The sequence below is a fragment of the Rhynchophorus ferrugineus genome, unplaced genomic scaffold (assembly GCF_030347505.1).
Source record: "Rhynchophorus ferrugineus isolate W39M unplaced genomic scaffold, kcgeb_rfMv2 rfM5, whole genome shotgun sequence".
Lineage (NCBI taxonomy): Eukaryota > Metazoa > Arthropoda > Insecta > Coleoptera > Curculionidae > Rhynchophorus > Rhynchophorus ferrugineus.
The window spans coordinates 16,678,797-16,700,438 of NW_027472584.1; the positions used below are offsets into that span (position 1 = coordinate 16,678,797).

General features: G+C 29.8%; 1 protein-coding gene across 5 annotated transcripts in view; it reads right to left on the reverse strand.

The window, feature by feature from the left end:
- LOC143197307 (agrin) overlaps positions 1-21,642 on the reverse strand; it is a 507,226-nt gene that overhangs the window by 59,275 nt on the left and 426,309 nt on the right. For 4 of the 5 annotated variants that reach the window (XM_076405662.1, XM_076405660.1, XM_076405661.1 and 1 more), the window contains 4 exons: positions 16,230-16,360; positions 11,601-11,709; positions 11,161-11,340; positions 9,954-10,130 (listed from right to left, as the gene is read on the reverse strand). In XM_076405662.1, the coding sequence (XP_076261777.1) occupies positions 9,954-10,130; positions 11,161-11,340; positions 11,601-11,709; positions 16,230-16,360 (597 nt within the window). The remainder of the gene's footprint in view (positions 1-9,953; positions 10,131-11,160; positions 11,341-11,600; positions 11,710-16,229; positions 16,361-21,642) is intronic. The other variant, XM_076405663.1, reaches the window with a different exon arrangement.

Below are 21,642 nucleotides of genomic sequence, written 5' to 3' on the forward strand. Positions count from 1 at the left end.
GTTGCAAATTAGATAACTTATAAACTAGGAACATTCCTGGATAAATGTTTATTTTAACAAATATAATTACTGTATGAGGTGACACTAACTCACATGGGATCTTAATGCAAGCACACACATTAAAAAAACTGAACAGTATTAACGTAGGCTACTTATATTTCCTGCATAATGGATCTACGTGTTACGAAATACCGACCATGTTGGACATTAGGTATGAATTATCGGAAGGTATTACTTACTATCATTAATTCTCTCTTATTTCTTATGGGATTCTCTGAATAACTGAGTAAATATCTCAAATACAATCGATTATTTGCATGAGAGTCTTTGCAAATAAGTCCATTCAGACTTCTGCCACTATGAGAAGGATATCTAAGTTATATTCCATAAATAATAGTATATATGATTCCTAATGTTAATATCCTAATGTTATGATTTGAAATTTGTTTTTCTTTAACATTGTTGGAAGTATTTCACTTAAAACTCGTAGTTACGCAACGAGAGTTGATAAAAAAAACATTCAAGAGAGAAAAATATACATTTTATTAAAAAATATGTTTAAATATGGAAAACATCACTTATATGTTCATTTTGTTGCCAGTCCCAAGCCGGTCTCTTTGACATTGTTGTACATATTAAACTTAAAATTCATAGAATATATAAAAAAGAACATATCCTCGATATAATAATATACATTTTATGAGATTATTTTTAAATTCTCCTTTTACATATTTGTTGTGGTATTAATTTAGCATTATTGAGTTTTTAGTTGAGGTCAGTTTTATTTCTCAAGTTATGCTTGAGTATATACGTATATACGTATTTTATATGTACGTATTTTCCTTAAATAAATAAATTAATAAATTTGAATAGTTTTCTTTAGTTTTTCAGATGCTCTATATATTTTACAATTAAGGTACTATTTATTGTGATATATGCCACCGTTATCAGGTTTACTCGTATATTTGTCAAGTTGTCAGAATAAAAATTGTTCAATTTTGAAATTTAAACTAAGTAATCAATCAACAAAGTAAAAAAATGGCGAAATAGATTTTTTTAAACTAAGGAAAGAAACGTCAGAAACAGAAAATCTGGGTATAAATTGAGCCGATTTGCTAGAAATATATCCACAACATTTATTTTGAATTGAAACGGATTATTCCACCGTACCCGTTGATGTTTTCTCTTTGTGAGACATTAATTTCCAATAAATATTATTTGATATTTTCGAAAAATAATTTTCATTATATTTTAGAGGATTACTGCAGGTTTTTGGTTTCCATATATGCAATATACGTATATAACATTATCGTATATATTTAACGTTATTAAAAATCACATATACTTTAGAAGAATTAACTATAAAATATAGCTCTAGTAATCCCTATGATAACTCAACTTTGCTTAATAGTAATTTATAGTATTATCAAAACATTAATTGGGTTAATTTACATTATATTAATATATCCTGACAATAATAACATTAAAAATATTATATCTTACTGTAAATATGTTTTTATGAGCGGTCAAATTAGTATTATTGGTGATTGGAGTATTTTATTTTTCATCCTGCTTATGACCTACATTTTAGTCTTTTTTCTCTTTATGTAATTGCCAATTACAATTATATTACAATTATATTAGATATATAACCACCGACTGAGGAAAGAAGATCCTTGTTAGAACAAGACTATCAATAAAATGTGTTGAATATTGTACTGTAATTTAAACACACTTACATATTTGGGATTTATTTTTATACATTGAAAAACGTTCGAACAAATAATTACAAGTTATCGTAAAATTGTTACAAAATTAATAATATTTCATCAATAACTCTTGGTGAAAATTGGAGTTATTCTTTTAATATCCATTGAATGTTTCTTTATTTGAGTACCTTTGTTATTTGTAAACCGGTACGGATTTTTCAAAATAAATGTCTCTTTGGAGTGAAGAACCAATGAATGAATACCTGCAAGGACCTGATATAAAAAGAGTATATTGAACATTTTTAATATAATATATGGACACACAAAATTTTTACTTTATTAATCATTTTTAAGTTAAGTTCGGCTTAGAGCAAAACTACGCATTGGTTAAATTACTGATCATATTATATTACTAAATAATGCAGCTTATGGTTATTTATAAAATGTATGTGAAATTTTAACAGATATAAGTATAACAATTAACATGTAAATCACTAAGAAATTGAAAAAGTTAATTTAATTAATAATTCAATTAATCAATTCAATCAATACATTTCAAAATACTGGTATTATGTGTAATTGTAATAAATTTAAATGATTAAATTTAAATTATGTCTGAAAGAAAATCCATATAAAGAACGCGCTTGTTTTTTCCTCTGGAACATATATGTTAACATAATATCTAGAGCTTTTGCGGGGCAAGAAAAATGATTTTCGTTTAAGAAATATGATGTGTTTTCGTCTTTTTTTTTCTTCATGTTTTATAGTTCGTCTTAAAAAGGCATATTTTATTTGGGATATACTAAGTATAAAAAATACTACAATGTATGTTTCGCCTTTTGCATAGTTCATATCTAGCCGGTCTTCATAAATATTTCTTGTTATATGTTGCTCAATAAACAAAATTCGCACCTTCTCGGAAACACAAAATTAAATAAAAATACCTTTTTTTCAGATGTCTGAGTATATATATATATGACACCTGTATATATATATTTAACGAATTCATCCGGAAAATCGAAAGAAGATTTTAGTTCTATACGAGATAACCTTTTCAGTTAGTTGTCAGCTTTATATTGATATTTTAAGATATGATTTCATACATTGATATTTGGGAGCAATCTTTCATGTCAATAAAGATTGAATATATTGTAATTTAAAAAATAATTTTAGCAGTAAGAACTTTGTATTTTAGAAACATATTAGTTGTTAAGCAGACATTATAAATTAACCCTAAAGATTGCAATATTTTAAAATTAGTAGATGCCTAATAAGTAAATAGTAAATAATTAATGCACATAAACTAAAATGGAGTTCCTTGTTGTTTGTGATCTTTGTGTGCTGTATTTGTAAGAAACTATGTTTTAAACTATTGTCTTTTGTAAAATATCTTTTAATTCAATTAATCACATTATTTGTTGGCTGGTAAACTACAATTTTTATCCGACTTCGAAAAAGGAGGTTCTACGTTCTACGTAATTTAGCCATATATCTAGGGAAGACCTCACTGTTATTTCTTCTGTTAAATTCATTTTACTATGCTATATATGAGCCGCTGTGTATGAGTACATGTCCTGCTTGAAATTTATGCAGGAATAGGTAGAAAATGCTTGTTCACAACAAATTAATTACGGATAATTGAAATTTACCATCCAGTTAATCAATGCATTTTATTATGTTTCAGTTATTTTTTTTATTTTAACACGCACGTTTGTTGTTGTATCGAAATTACTAGCATGATATTTACCGTTGTTGCTTTATAGTTCGTATGTTATTGTTATTGGTATATATGTAGTCTGATTATATGTGGTCCAATTTGCTTACGTTACCTTTTATTCTCTATATCGGTTTCCAGTTATTTTACTGTGCCTCAAAGAAAATTAATATATGTCTTTTTTTCCATATATAATCAGATACTGAGTCTCAAAATATTTCTCCTTTTAGAATGTTGTCAATAGTATAAAACTATCCCTGATAATATTATAACTTTAGAAAAAATAAGAAAATTAGCAGCCAATTAACTAATATTGCCAACGGTATTATAATTCAAATAGTGCTATTGGATCCAAAACATCCAATCAATAGCACCCAATAGCAATCAATAAGTAACAACACTTATTTATTTGATAGCTGTATTGAAAGCATTTTTTATTTATTATATGCTAGAAAGGTGATTAAAAAAAAACACTGAAAATCACTGGACAACACGGATAATATTCGATATTAATAGTTTAGTATCAGTTCACCCAGTCCTTGATGTTTTTCATAATTAATGTATGGAAAAAATAACTTTTTTTATTTAGAAGACGTGAAGTGAAATGCGCTTTAAAATTAAAACCATTAGAATATACAAAAGTGAATAATTCATAATTTAAATATTTTTAAATATAAATTGAACAAGATAAACTTATATGAGTCACTGTGCTTCGAATTCTGGGGGGTTGGAGAGTGTTGAGAACTTATAGTAAATGTAATGCATGGTAAAACCTATAATTGATTTTTACACTGCTGTACATAACATTTTGGTATATTCAACGGAAGTATTTACCAAATATTGCGCCTACTTTCGGTCACTTATTTCAATCAATGCCAAGTGATCTATCTGAGTAACATAATTTACATAGTAATAATTTACAGCTTTAATTTCCAACGTAATATTTGTACACTACCAGAAATATGGAAAGCAATAGCTCTGCATATGACGTTAAGAAATAAAAATATTTACGATTTTAAACAAAGAAAATTTTACAAAGAAAGTTTTATTACATCAAGAAAAAGCTAAAATAATTATATAATTTATATATATATATATATATATATATATATATATATATATATATATTATTATATATTAACGTGAAGAAGAAGTTAGAAGACGTGAAGTGAAATGCGCTTTAAAATTAAAACCATTAGAATATATAAAAGTGAATAATTAATAATTTAAATATTTTTAAATATAATTTGAACAAGATAAACTTATATGAGTCATTGTGCTTCGAATTCTGGAGGGTTGGAGAGTTTTGAGAACTTATAGTAAATATAATGCATGGTGAAACCTATAATTGATTTTTACACTGCTGTACATAACATTTTGGTATATTCAACGGAAGTATTTACCAAATATTGCGCCTACTTTCGGTCACTTCTTTCAAACAATGCCAAGTGATCTACCTGAATAACATAATTTACATAGTAATAATTTACAGCTTTAATTTCCAGCGTAATGTATATATATATATATATATATATATATATATATATATATATATATATATATATATATATATATATATATATATATATATATATATATATAATACAATATAATTTAATTAACTGCATAGGAAAATAGTTCATATATCTTATTTAAAATACGAAATGAACAGGACTTGTGCCCGCTTAAATCGAGATATCAAAGTCAGGGAATCTTTATAAAGCTTCATTGTTTACCTCGCTTCTAATCTAAAACTAATGATTCATGATCGAAATAATCATTAAGTCTTAATTGTCTTGCCAACTAGGAATTTTGCGGAATTAATTTAGATTCGAATCGTCTATCTTTGGAAGCCTGCACCAGTTCTGTCGATTTTAAGTGCTTAATTAGAGAAATGTAATGCGTATTTAGGTATAAGTATATAGTATTTTTATTTAATATTGACAAATGTAATGTTGACAAACATCGAAAATAAATATTGCTTTTAGTATTGAGTAAATTTTCAAACTTAACATATAGTTTCGTAAAATCCTATTCTGAGTCTAATATTTTTACAAAAAGCTATCTTAGAGAAAGTAGGTAAAATCATTACTGCGAGGCATACACAGTGAGTATCATAAATGAAGGGGCAATTCAGATAAATTTACTAAATTTAGCGATCATGTCATCATGAAAGACCACGATGTGCAGAAATTATGGAGGGAAATATTGTTTCAATAGTTGCATAGAGAAGATTTTCGCACGTCCCCGGTTTGAAATGACGAAAACATTTAAAAAATCTACAAAATGATTTGTAATGGCCGTAAATTGAAATTGAGTGAAATAGCAGACACTCTAAAGATATCAACTGAACGTGTACATCATATCATTCACGAATATTTGGGTATGAGATAGCTCTGTGCAAAGTGGGTGCCGCGCGAGCTCACTTTTGACCAAAAACAACGACGAGTTGATGATTCGGGGCAGTGTTTGAAGATGATCGAGCGTAATAAACCCGAGTTATTGCATCGAGATGTAATAATGGATGAAACATCTCTCCATCGTTTGACTCCGAAGTCCAATGGATAGTCCATTCGAGTGGACTACACACGATGAACCCGCTCTAAAGCCTGGGAAAGCACACCAGTCGGCTGACAAGGTTATGGCGTTTCTATTTTGGGATACGCATGGAATAATTTTCATTGACTACTTTGAAAAAGGAAGGACCATCAACAGCGACTATTACATAGCGTTATTGGACTGTTTGAAGGACTAAGTCGCCGAAAAACGGCCGCATTTGAAGAAAAAGAAAGCTGTATCACCAAGACAATGCACTGTGTCAAAAGTCAGTGAAAACCATTGCAAAAAGCCATGAATTGTGCTTCGAATTGTTTCCTCATCCACTCTATTCTCCATATCTGGCCCCCAGCGACTGTTTCCTGTTCTCAGATCTCAAAAGAATGCTCGCTGGGAAAAATTTTCGTCGAATGAAGAGGTGATCTCCGAAACTGAGGCCTATTTTGAAGCAAAAGACAAATGGTACTACAAAAATTGTATCGAAAAGTGGGAGGGTCGCTATAATCAGTGTATCACACTTGAAGGGAATTATATAGAATAAAAGGAACTAATTTTGACTTTTCATGTTATAGTGATAAATTTTTAGGCGACTTTTATGTCGAACACTGTAACAATTTTGACAGGTATAAATTTGCTCTAGGTATATCTGCATTTATATTTTTTTACACCAAACAAAAATTACATATATAAAACTAGAAAAACATATTTTTGTTTTTAACAAATTATTTATTGCACAACTATGATATTAAACTAAAATTGCAAATTCTCCCTATATTTGTTGGGTAGACATGTGAATCTGAATGAAAACAGCAATACCCATTATTTATAATGATTAGTTCTAACAAGCAGCAAGCGTTAGTAAAATTAAATTGGTAATTCTACAAAATGGTGTAATTCGTCTGGCTGATATATTCGCATATTTTTCAAGAATTTTTAAAATTGGTGATATTTATCCACGTGGAAATTGGACTATAATTTTTCCACTTAATTTTACTTCTTATAATAAAATAAAATCTGACATCGGCATGGATTAATAGTAAAATTGTGAATAAGTATTACTTAAAAATAATAACGATATACAAACAAATGTTAACACAATGTATTGATTCCAAAAATTAAATCGATTAAACGGTACGAAAAAAAAACACGTGAAGCTGCAGTTATGGGGAAATAATTTCCTTTAGGCCTTTTGAGGATCTTAAATCGATAAAATTTATTTAGAAAACATTTTATAGCATTTTGCCCACGTTTTAGTTCCATTTCATCCTTAACGATGTTAAAATATTTAATCCTAGCTATAGATGGTTTCATCACCAATATGATGGAGAAAGGTTATCATAAAAACGTATATATGAAATAATATGTAACAATAAGAATGCAAAATATATTAGTTTTGGTCAGTCGAATTACCAACAGAGATATATTTTGTAAATATAAAAATATATAATAAAAATATATACAGTTGCATCTTAATTGAATATATTTAATTAATTAGTAAATGAATATAATTCGCAAACCGATTTTCTGCACCATTTCGTGACTACATAATATGATGTGAGTCTTGTATTACCCAAAAGGCATTTGGTTCCTGAATTACCTCAGAACTATTGAAGCAGTGACTGTTAGTGTAACATTATGAATCACCTAGATAAAAAAAAATCGGGGAAAAACTAGTTTACAGAAAAAAGTTATTTAATTTCAACAGCACACTTTGTCCAGCTTTACAAATTATTACAAAAATCAGTGCATTAACACTGAAAGTATGACTTGTCACAACGACCAGACTTAGTTCCGTCTGACAAAACAATGCCAGTCATTCTGGTTTATTGAACGTTTTCTAAAAACATGTTATTAATATAATGATAAAAATATGGGTGAATAATGCTAGGCCCTTTTGAGAACTTACGATCAATATTATTTGGAGTGCATTTTATATTATTTAGTTTACGTTTTAGCTCTACTTCAGTCTTTAATGGAGTTAAAATATTTATTCGCAGCCTTAGATCCTTCCATCATGTTTTAACTTATATTATATATATATATATATATATATATATATATATATATATATATATATATATATATATATATATATATACTGACTTCATTTATATTAAAATAGTGTTGGCATGGCACTGTTTAATAGGTCTCCACTTTTTTCCATGCAACTAAAGTAGTTTTAAAGTAAGTTAAAATTTTTCTGTTTTTGAATCCTGTACCTTTCATAACTTACCAGGACAATTTGATAAATCAGTAACTTTTTAGTGAAATATGTTTTTATTTCTTTTTATATTATTGTATTGCTTGTATTATCCTTTTCAACATAATCGATATGAATGACACCGTATGTATCCAAAAGGACCAATTTTGTCGACCGACAAACACAACTTTGGTAAGGGTTCAGCCTGATAAGGTATATAATATGTTTCGTCAAGGGTTACTAAACGACCCAAGAATTCATTCGGATTATGCTGAACATCGATCAGTGATTATGGTTCAATGTGAGCTATCGATGCACCCATCCATTAAATGGCTGTTTTATATCTAAATATTCATGTAAATGTGATATGTGCCCACTTATTTGAGATGCCGACAGCTCACTGCTGGCGATAGCTTACGAATTATCAATCTCTAATCGTGTAATATCATTTCATGGATATTACCTACAGTTTCCGACGTGATGACCTCTTTTGGTTGATCTGAACGTTCGGTGTCATTTGTGCTGGTACGACCACAATGAAATTCAGTGAACCATTTCTTAACCATTGAGATTGATGCTGCAGAATACCCGTAGTATTTGTCAAGCATTTTCATGATTTTGGTGATGTTTTTTTTATCAAATCATAAAGCTTAATCAGCGCACGAAAATAACTGTTTTCAATATTTGGTAAAATTCAAGAGGTGTTTTTTGTTAATGGCTGTTAAGCACAAACCATATGATGCAAATTCCTCAAAATCTAAAGATATTCTATTAATAGAAGGCAGTAACAAATTCAAAAAGTCAATGACTTATCTGTTCTCATATAAAGGGATATAGGTAAAAAATATTCTCAGTTCATAAATATTATAAGCTATAGGTGTTAATTTGTACAGCTTTTTATTTTTAACTTAAAATTATATTTTTAGAATTGAAATATATTCGTAGTCATTTGTGAATTTTAAAGGATTGTTTTGGAATACAATACAACCACCATAAATTTATGTTACATAACCTTTCATAATTTACAGAAACTTAAGGTAGCCGCCTATAAAGGCTGCAAACTGTAGCCTCTACATTTTATACTATTCCAATAGTGCCTTTTTTCTAGGTGGTGATTTGGATGAGAGTAGGTGATTACTAAGGAAGAACTAATAATCGAACAAATTGCATAAAAAACTAGAAAAAGCCATTTACTGGGACAAGAAAGCTGACAAATTTTACGGTGTGGCATTATGAGGCATGACCTCATTTAGCGTGATTCATATATCCCCGTGAATTTAAGAATTTATGCTGTATGCGACATATTCACAAGACTAGTCTCCATGCGATTACCATTACGCTTAGTAGATAAACAGTTTAAAGCAATGTACGATGTGCACAAATTCGCCTTGAATCTTGCAAAATTGTATCGCAGTGACATTCTTATGTTCTTATTTCAGTGATGGCGAATTATAATAGAGAATAAACTTTACTAAGTGGCATTTTTTTAGCAAAAATATTGATATTTTAACCCAACAATCTAAAATTACTCGTTGTCCTATATCAATAACGCTAGGTATTCACATAAAGTTTATGTCTAGTCCTTTGCCAAATATACTAAAGGATCAATTAACCCAACTAATAGCTGTTGTAAAATTAAATTTCAACAGCGTATAATATTCGACAACACTGATCATTCGAATTATATTAGCCTCTATTATTAATATAAATATTTATTTCATAATAAATGAAAATATTTCAGATAGATAAATTTCCATTTTTCATTGTTTCTTACCAACGCAGTGTTGTCTATCGTTGGATGGATAATAATCAGGTAGACATGTACAAGCTCCAGACACACAGTAACTGTTTAAAATAAGACAATCAGCAGTTTTGGAGCAGAGATCGCCTAGCAACGCCGTTATTCTTACTGTTGCTGGTGTTGGCCTGTAAGCTAGAGCAAGATCTCCATCTAAAATTTGGATTTTTTCGAAATTTAGTTGGGATGCTGTACAGCAATATAATTTAAATAATTTATTAGTGATATTTTTAATATAAATAAAAAGTACAAATAATGTGTTTCTCTCGTCTTGAATAAATTGCAATTATTATGTTAGGTTGAATTCTATAATTGATAATAGATATGTAAATTACATTTGAGAAAATTTCTCTAAAACTATCACTAAATCATATTGTAAATAGTAGGTTTATATTTGTACCGTAATGTTCTTCTACCAAAATATTAATCACTGTTACATATGAAACGTTCGATCTACTATTTATATATTTAAAATTTAAACAAGTACACAAATATGATTCCGTGAAATTTTCGTTTTTTTTAACGTGAAATAAAAAGATTATAAAACATATTTAAACTTCACTCTAACATGAATTATGCTTTATTTTTTCTATGTAGAAATCTTTTTCTTATTATTCTCGACGCCATTAAGTTATTTCAACTATATTCTTTGGATACTTTCAAATTAAGTGATAGAAAGAGAAGATAGCATGCAATAAGAATAAATTCATGAGCATGACGTATTTTAGCGTCATGAAGGTGAAAAATTTACTTGTCTGGTCGTAGTTCCCATTTGGCCACTTCATTTATATTATCCTGTAACAGTTATAGATTGATGGGAAATGATGTTAGAACTAATAAAAGAATAATAACTTTCTTATTTTTTTGGTGTCCAAAAGGCAACATTATCTAAAATGTTAATGTAAACGATTGTTGCTCAGTCATTGCAACAGATTTGTGTACTGTTCCACTTATGTGTACTTTTCATTTAATTGTGAACCTTCAAAAACTTTTACAGAATCCCAACACCGTTAAAGGAATATAAAATGCTACATTAACACATGTTTTCTTTATTGATTAAGATCGTTTATTAGTCACTCTACTTCTAGTTACATATAGTTGTTTTGTTAATTCAGTTAGTACTAGATCAATTATGTATTAATTGGTACCGATCAGTACTTAAATAAGTTTGAAATTGTCTCACCCTTGGTATCTTTAATATCTGAACTTAGAGGTTTTGTGGCACCTCCATAATAGAACCTTTGATCAGGAACTAGCAAATGTCTGGTAGATTTCGATAGAGGTGAATTGATTTCATCGGGTTGTGTAAACTGGAGGGGGGTATAACGACGTAGCGGCCAATCAGTTCCAGGTATCATGTCATCTGTAAGAAAGTAGAACAAAATTGCGATTAGGTTATATGCAAAATATCTTTTGTAAAGGTTCAAATATAAGCACAACTAAAGTTTAATATAAGGTATTAGGAACTGGAACTGAAGTTTTTATTAATTGGAAATATTTTAACACAATAACTTTAATTGTGTTTTTATTGTAACATATAACTTACGACATACTCGTAACATAATTAAAATAATATTTTACCATCATCCTGAGTTCGAGGCTGGCTACAAATATTAGACTTACCCTTACAAGTTCCGAAAGCTTGAACAACGATGTCTTTTTGAAGTCTACATGCTAGTTCATTTAACTCACAGGGTGAGTTATAAGTTTGCCCATCGCTGCCACATACGATCTAAATAATTTAACATATTAGTTCAGATAACATAATATGCTGTTAATATCTCTCTAATCATATATCTATTAATTAATATTATTATAAGAAATTAAAAGAAAGGAATTAAAAATATTTTAATTGTTGTGTAAGAAAGTAATCTCGGTTTTATCTAACCCATTCTTTTAATATATGTTATCAATTATATTTAGATGGCATCTAACCATTATAATCCACAGATGACAACAAATATTAATATAAATCTTACGATATGCATGTTACTCAGAATATAGCTTTCTTAAAAAATAACAATCACTGATGATGTGAAAGATGCTCAACACTAATATGATGACATAACCTAACTTTAATAGTTCACTGCTTAAAAGTATCATATCAAGTCAATTGATAAAAAATAAGTATAAGGAAACCTTCAAAAATTCGAGTTATGAGGTAAATGAAAATGAATAAATAATGTGAACTACTAATACGTCAGCGTCTAAGATTTCCAGATATTCTGCAGTTAATTTAAACCCAAAAAGAAATAGTTAACTATATACAAAAATAAGAAGTGAACTGATAAAAGTGAATGCGGCTAAAATTGCCTCATTAGATACAGTTAGAAAGGTTGTAATCTTAATTATTTTGTGAAACTGGAGACGTTTTTAAGACCATTATTCAAACTGAACTAACTGATATGACGCACTTTTAAAATCTGTTTCGCTATTAGAGAAGCATGTCAAATTGCTCATTCAAGTGGATTCTGATTTGAAAAAATTCTGTGTTTTAATGTAACTAAATAAAAATATTTTTGTGGAAATGTTAGATTTAATTTGTCTTATTCAATTTATTGTTTTCAAGAAAGTCTCATTCATTAAAAAAACATTAAACAACGTAAGGAGAGATTTTATATAAATTAATATGTTTACTATGGTTGATAATTGTATTGCTTTCCGATATAAATAATAAATACCAGGTGTGCTGGAAAGTCATTACCGGTTTTTCTAACAGATGTTAGGCGCTTAAGTTTTCAATATTACTATTTTACACATACGTCATTTTATTGTACTGATATCAATCTTTAAAAGCTATATATGTTAAATTTTACAAAAATAATTCTTCCGTAGATTTATACCTCTTTGAATATGTTAAGTTCGTAGCGGAAAAATTGCACTTGCGGCATGCATTACTTTTCTTATTTAATAAAAAAAAAGCCACTGAAAGTCATCGCTTACTGGTACAAACTTACAATCAGCATGCTCTGGCCTCAAAAACATGTGACGAGAAGTTTCAAAAATTCAAAAGTAGTGATTTCGATGTGCAAGACAAAGGATGTTCTGGAATGTGGACCGCAAAAGTTTGAAAATACGAAACTGCAAGAATAAATGTAGCCGAAGAAACGATTAGCGACCGATTACGAGTAATGGGAAAAATCCAAAAGACGGGAAGATGAGTGACAAATCAATGGAATGACAGGCAGATGGAAACATCGTTTGTGAAATGCACTTTCAATGACATGATCGGAAATCATTTCTGCATCGAATAGTGATGGGTAATGGAAAGCGGATTAATTTGAAAACCTGAACTCAAATAATGATGGTGCTTGGCGGGACCAGAGTGAAATGGTATATTACAAACTATTAAAAAATATTAAAACTAACTATTAAAAACAGTTAGTAGTGCTCGTTACCGAACACAAATTATCAATTTGAACAATACACTGATCGGAAAACCTCCATTCTGATAAAAAAAACCTGAAAACATGGTAAAGTGATTTTACAGTACGATAACGCGCCATCTCATAAAGCAAAACCGATCAAGGAAGCGTTGAAAGTACTTGGACAGTCCATATTATCGCATCCGCCGTACTCTCCAGACCTTGTCCCACCCCACTATTAAGTTCTCGCATCAATGAGACACGCGCTTGTAGAGCAGCACTTCGCCAATTTCGAAGAACTTAGAAAATGGCTCGATGAATGGTTTTGCTCAGACTGCAAACAATTTTTTTTGGGATGGCATCCATAAATTACCCGAAAGATGGGTAATATGTATAATACGTTTTTCCATTATTTTTCCTTTCCGGTACACCTGGTACATCGTCTAAACAACTTGAAGACTATATTTAACTAGTGGTGAACGCTTTGCACAATATATATGTTAAGATGCTATTGCTTCAAAATAATTCTAAGCTTAGTTAGTAAATTTTCAACAAAATAAACTGACACTATTTGTCATCGCGAACAAAAAAAACAATAAGCATAACATTTTCCTGTTAGTATATCTAATTTTATTTTATACTTATACAAAACCGAGATTATTTTCGGATAACAGAATATAAAAACATTGTTACCACTTGCTAGTCTTCCAAAATCATAAAAAATGTGCAAGTTACTGATTGATACATGAAGAATATAAATACAGTTTCAATCAGAATTTAATAAGTTTGACACAATAAATATTTCAATTATTTAACTTGAATGCGATATATTGAGAAAGATTCCGAAAATCTTTATTTACGGTTTAAGAGAGAAAAATCTTAATTTATTTGCGTTCAAGTCACCTGAAAATAAGAATATCTTAAACAACATAACACAAAGGTTGAAGAGGGAAATTTTGGAAATTAAAAACAATTCCATAAATAACTATCTACGAAATTTAACAGACGACAAGAACACAGACTATTCGCTCTGGAAAGCCACTAAATACCTAAAACGATCCTGTCTACATAGTCCTCCGATAAGAAACATGCATGGAAGTTGGGCACGCAGCAACCTGGAGAAAGCAGAAGCATTCGCTGACCATTTAGAGAAAACTTTCAAACCAAACGAAAGTGAAATTGAACATACTTTACCGGACATAGACGGCGAAAATTCGACAATTCAATTAACAACTCCGAAAGAAGTCACCAACGTTATTAAAACTAACATCAAGCCAAATAAATCACCAGGCTATGATTTAATAACAGGGCAATTGCTGCACAATCTGCCAAGAAAGGGTATTATAAAGCTCACTAACTTAATCAATGCAGCATTTCGACTGAAATATGTCCCAGACGTTTGGAAAATGGCTGAAATAATAATGGTTCCAAAACCTGGAAAATCACCAAATGATATAAAAGCTTATCGACCTATCTCACTGTTACCGATGATAGCTAAGGTATTTGAAAAGCTCCTCTTGAAAAGATTAAAACCAATTATAGAGAGAAAAAACCTAATACCAACACACCAGTTTGGGTTTATTACCAAACATTCAACGATTGATCAAGTGCATAGAATAACAGATGTTATTGAAAAAGCCTATGAAGATAATAAAGTATGCTCAGCTGTATTCTTAGATGTAGCACAAGCTTTCGACAAGGTATGGCACAAAGGCCTCGTCCATAAGCTACAGAAAATATTACCGAAGCAACACACCGAACTATTAAAATCTTACATCACAGCCAGAATGTTTAGAGTGAAACAAGAGGAAGCTTACTCTACAATAAAAGAAGCTAAAGCAGGTGTACCACAAGGAAGTGTACTGGGGCCAATTCTGTACCTACTTTATACATGTGATATACCACAAATCGAAAACATTACAATGGCTACATTTGCTGATGATACTGCTATTCTTGCTGTCGGAAACAATAGCGAAGAAGCAACCCGAAACCTACAACAGGCTACTGACGCTATAAATAAATGGACCCAAATCTGGAAAATACAAATTAACCAAAACAAATCTGTGCATGTTCAATTCACCTATAAACAGGCCGCGCTTACACCATTGACCATAAACCACACTGTCATACCATACAGCAATAATGCTAAGTATCTCGGAATGACACTTGATGCAAAACTACGGTGGAAGGAACATGTCAAAAAGAAAAGAAAAGAACTTGAGTTAAAATATAGAAAAATGTATTGGCTAATTGGAAGAAAATCTCAATTAACTATACATAATAAATTACTTCTATATAAACAAATATTAAAACCTATATGGACATACGGAATACAATTATGGGGATGTTCCGCAAAAAGCAACATAAATCTAATACAAGTTTTCCAGAACAAAGTCCTAAGAAGCATCGTAGGTGCACCCAGATATTACCGGACCATTTATTTACATCGAGATCTTCAGATACCGACTGTCAATCAAGAAATTAAAAGAATTGCAAAGAGACATGAGGAGAGACTTCACTCTCATGTTAATTTCGAAGTATTACAACTCTTGGACAACACCAAAACCGGACGCAGACTCAAAAGGACCAAACCATTTGAACTTGTGTAGTGTGTTGTAGTGTAGTGCAGTGAGGTGCATTAGAAAAAACTCAAAGTGTTAAAACAATTATTATTATGTTAGAGACTATGTAGGACTGATGAGTCCTATTAGATATATACCTAGATTTAAGCTATTATAAGGACAAATTGTAGGTTAGTCGGCAACGACTAGTAACAATGTATATAATTATAATAAAAAAAAAAAAAAATTTGCGTTCAAGTGTCGGGAAGTGGTAAAAATATTTCAGTGGAATGGTGAAGATGAAAAAATGTATTCCGAAAGCGTACCTGCATTTCATTGTTGACGGGGCATTGTTCGTGACATTCACACATTGCAAAGCCGTTCTTTTCGACGCATGTTGCTCCGAAGTAGCATGTCAATTCTTTGCACGTCGCTGGAGGGGTTGTCGTTAGATCCGCTATAGAATATTAGACGGTAAAAAGTCTGCATTGTAGAGTTGATTAGGATTCTTTTACATTTCAAATCAAATTGGAATATATTCCGGTTATATAACTGTGTTATATTGTAATTATTCTTGTCGTCTTGTAAGTCTAAAGATGGCTTCAAAAAATCATGGGAATTCGTTATTTACTTTGGTATTTTTACTTAAAGATTTTATCAGATAATAACATCTATGACGATAATCATAATTAATTATAAATAAAACTGTATAAAAACTATATGAAATAATTATTGTGATTAACAATATATATTGCTTATTATGTATATAAAATTTAAGGTTGGGGTAAAAGTAATTATGTCCTTTCTTAACAGATATGGCTTCTAAGTCGATCGTATATATCTATAGTGTATCCAAAAAGCAGTGAGTTTTCGCCATCAAAATGTCTAATGTACACATTATTGTCCTTCTCATTTTATTCTAGCTAAAAAGAGATAAAATGCTCTCTGGTATGCTCGGACATGTAAACGAATCAGCTTGCAAAAGTCGTTCGGTTGCCAAATATTTGCATAAATCTTCAAAATCTTAATTATAATAAGATGTTATAAGTCGGCAACGTTGTTTTGGTGCATTGTTTGTTTTGATAAACATCAAATCGCTGCTTAATATTTGTGATAACTCTGTTATCACAAATATATATGACGTTAGTATGGACACAGTTACCAAACTCTATCAATAAAAGAAAAATAAAATAATTTTGGATTCACTGACAAGAAAGTGTCTACCTTAATGTTAGTTCTATTCAAGATTAAATTTATGAAATGTATAAAAAGGGGAGTACTTTTTTTTGATATAAATATAATTTAATACAATTATTGCAGAGGAAACTTAAGGATATGCAGCAAGTGCGGAACATCACTTCAAACATTGTTAAGAAACATACGAGTTAAATAATATAAAGATAACCAACGAAGAGGTCCAATGCAAGTTCCAGACATTTTGTTTAAAAGGATACTTGTTATTTTAATTTGTGTACAGACATGGTTATTTCAAAATAAAAAATAAGGCCACTCTTGGCCAGACGCTAATAAAAAGTATGTAAATATAACAAAAGTTGATAGAAAAGGTAAAAGTTAGAATAACCTTTTATTGCAAGTATATTGTTCTTCATGTTAGAAACAGGAATCCAACAAAATAATTCCAACAAGTGGCCAGCAAAAGCATTAAGGAATGGCTATCAAAATATAAATTAAGTTTTAAATATATCTTGTTAAAGAGTGAGTATTTCAAGTTGTTAGTTGTTAAATATAAATGAGATGTTCAATTGTGTTTGATATAATTTACTGTTTTTTACTAACAGAAGAAACTAAGGAGAAACACAATGATATTGAAAAGATTTGGCCAGAAAACGCAGCAACGAAGGAGGCAAGAACTAAACATAAAATGGTAAATATGTTCTCTAATGAAAACAAAACACGTTACTTAGTTGTACAGTTATTAATTAAGACTCCATAAGTGGTTTAGAAAATAGTTCATTCTAGATATAATAAAATAACTCTAATCTACAAACTATTGTGGCTGTTTATTAAACTGTATTTTAAGCCCATCTATAATATATCCATCAGATATACTACAATGTTAAAATATATTATATTTTATAATATTATTGTATCATTATTTTATTTATATTAAAATATTCTATATCCAAGTTAAAACAAACTAAATTAGGTAAAATCTCAAAGTTAAATCCGGCAATATTTCGACGTTTTGGCATCATAAATTGGAATGACATGAATTCACCGCTACTTTGGATAGTCTATACTAATACTTATTCAACAAAGCCATATTATAGCATATTCAAAATATAACAGTCTACATAATATTCTTGATATAAAGATGGCATCATTGGTTTATGCAGTCAAACATTACTGTGATTCTAAAATGCAAGTTCCAGGGGGTCAACTTCACCGTATTTTAGTTTTTTGTCAAGGGTGCTTAAGTGAAGCTCAGAAGAAAAATTGGTATTCTTGTTTTCGTTTTGTAAATGTCGGCGTCAAAGAAGAACATCATCAAGGCTGACCAATTATTAGAAAATTTTATGTAATTCTTATTAATATCGAGCCATATCGACGAATCACTTTCTATAAACGCGCCTGCTCACACTATTCAATAAGCTTACATCATTTAAATCATGAGTTAAGATAAAAAAGATATTCTGATATCCGATAGCTGTCATGGACGGACCTTATTTTAGAGACCCTGGAATAAGATCTCTGGAATAAACGTATGAAATAAACCATTATAGAAAAGTTTTATAGTTATAAATCGTTTAGTTTCGTTCGTCATTTTCGCGAGCGTATTGAACATGATAACAATTGAATAGTTCCTGTGAAGACAAGGTTTAACAAGCTAGCCTTTGTTACAGTAATAATGTTCAATTATATTGTAAGAAAGCAAGATTTGTGGTAAACGATTTTTAATCGAAAGGATCATACTTTAGATTGAAACTTGTTTCTTCTTAAAATTGTTAAACTTTACGGTGAAAAATTTACAAACAACAAGTGTTTTTGATACACTATTATATATAGAAAAACATAGATTCAATTAAAAACACTTAATGAAATAATGAGAATTAAATTTTAGAGTTAATATGGTAATATTAAAACTAGTTTCATATAAAAAGTTTTGATAAAATTTAATTAAAGAACTGCTTGTCAATCGGTTAGATTTAGAATTGAGAAAATGGATTTAAAAAATAGTTTAAACATGTTAAATAAAAAACGCAAATCCACATTAAAGCATACTTTGTCTTATTGATGAACTGCAACAAAATATTTTCGTAAAATGGAATGAACAAACAATTCTTCTCAACTTTGCGAAGATAATACAAAATCGATTTATACTACTTTTAGTTTTCTACAACTGTCGTAATACATCAAACATTTAGTGAGGTGAAACTTTTCCAAATACTTTAAATAGTTTAAATATCAGTAAATTGAATTTTGATAAATGTTCCAAAAGTTTTATGACAATATAAGAGGTTTCTTTTCAATGTATTCTTCACTGAAATATAGTCTTGCGGAATTGACACAATGCAAGTTGAAATACACGCTATATTTTTATTGTGTTTATACATCACGTATTTCAATTAAAATTTCTTTTGTTTCTACAATATATACTACGAATCAAAATAGCCTAGAAGGTAGTTTGTAGTAGATTTCATTTGTAATTCACTAAAATAAAACGCAAATTGCGTGCCTTATTTTGAATCGCAAAATGGGAAACCTAATAATACAATGAAAGCCATTCATTATTTGCGTACTTCATCTTTTGTTCAATTACTACATACGTATATACATAGACCAATATGGTTAACACATAATGAGTAAATAGGAAAATAAAAGGCCAAACATCGAAATGTGTGTAATTTCTGTTTGATGTGTTGAATGCTCTTGAATAAATATCTCTTTATTAGGTACGTGCACTTTTTAATAACTGCATATTACATTCTTTCAATTTGTTCGTTTTACGAATAGGAATTAAAAAAAAATCATGTATCAAATGTATGTTAATTGACACTTGATATGAATAGAAAAAATACGTTTTGTTTAAAAGTTATTTAGCGTACACTACAATTCAAAAGTTTGGACACACAATATTTTTAATTAACATGAAAACACTGTAATGAATATTTACGGTACATTACGTAATTATATTCATATACTTATTATAATGTTAGTAACAGACTGCTAGTATTATATTATTTTTGCGAATATGCTTATAGCAATATTCAACAAAATTACTAGTTTTTTTTATCAACTGTCTGTCTTAAAATGGGCGATTTTATTAATTGTTTTTATTCTTAATATGATCTAATCTTTTATATATAAGTTTATAATTTCATAATAAAACAGCTCACTTCCATCATAAGAGAAATAGACTGAAGTGAGCTAAAACACAGGAACACTGAAAAAAAACTGAAAAAATGTGCTGTGGTCTGATGAGGCAAAATTCACATGCCTTGGTAATGCTTTGGTAATAATAAATCCGGCCATATAATAAAAACTGATAGGAAACGGAATAAAGTACAAACACATAAACAAAAAGAAAGTTAAAACATTTAAACTTGTCCAAAATTTTTCAACAAGGCAATGACCCTAAAATATTGTTAAAATTATGTCAGGGTTCCCAGAACAAAGAGAAAATACGAAGAATTTTTCTTTCGAAATAGAAGAAATGACAATCTAAATCGCCAGAGCTCTTTCCTATTGAATTAGTATGAGATGAACGTCATAGAAATATACACGTGAGTGCATGGAAGACTCTGTACTCTGAATACTTAAATAAGTTAATAAAAAGAATGAATACATTTTATAAACTAATAATTAAAAGTGAGGGTGGCAATTGTGATGGGGCTAAAATTTAACGAAGTGTTTTTGTTATATTACCAAATATATTTAATACATTTCAGTGAAACAAATCATAACTTAACTGTTTTAACAGGTCAATTGAAAAGCTCCCGGCCTCCCATAGTAAAATATATTTTTTTGGAAAAATTAGTTTTTTTTATTCAACATAATTCCGTTCAAGGGTGATACACTGATTATGGCGACCCCCCAACTTTTCGATACCATTTTTGTAGCACGATTTGTTTTTTGATTCAAAATAGACCTCAGTTTCGTCGATTACCTCTTCATTCGACGAGAATTTCTTCCCAGTGAGCATTATTTTTAGATCTGAGAACAGGAAATAGTTGCTGGGGGATAGACCTGGAGAATACGGTGGATGAGAAAACAATTCGAACCTCAATTCATGGATTTTAGTCACGGTGCAATGTCTTGGTGAAGCAGCACTTTCTTTTTCTTCAAATACGGCCATTTTCGGCTATTTCTTCATGTTTCAAGGTAGTCAATGAAAATTATTTTATTCCATACATACGCGATAACCTTGCGAACCGACTGTTGCGTTTTCCCAGGATTTGGAGTGGGTTCATCGTATACAGTCCACTCGGATCACTGTTGAGTGGACTTCGGAGTGAAATGATGGAGCCATGTTTCATCCATTGTCACTTATCGACACACAAAATCGGATTTATTATGCTTGATCATCTTCAAACACAGCTCCGAAACATCAACTCGTCGTCGTTTTTGGCCAAAAGTGAGCTCGCGAGGCACCCACGTTGCGCAGAACTTTCTCATACCCAAATATTCGTGAATGATATGACGTACACCTTCAGTTGATATCTGTAGAATGTCTGCTATTTCATTCAATTTCAATTTACGGTCATTCAAAATCATTTT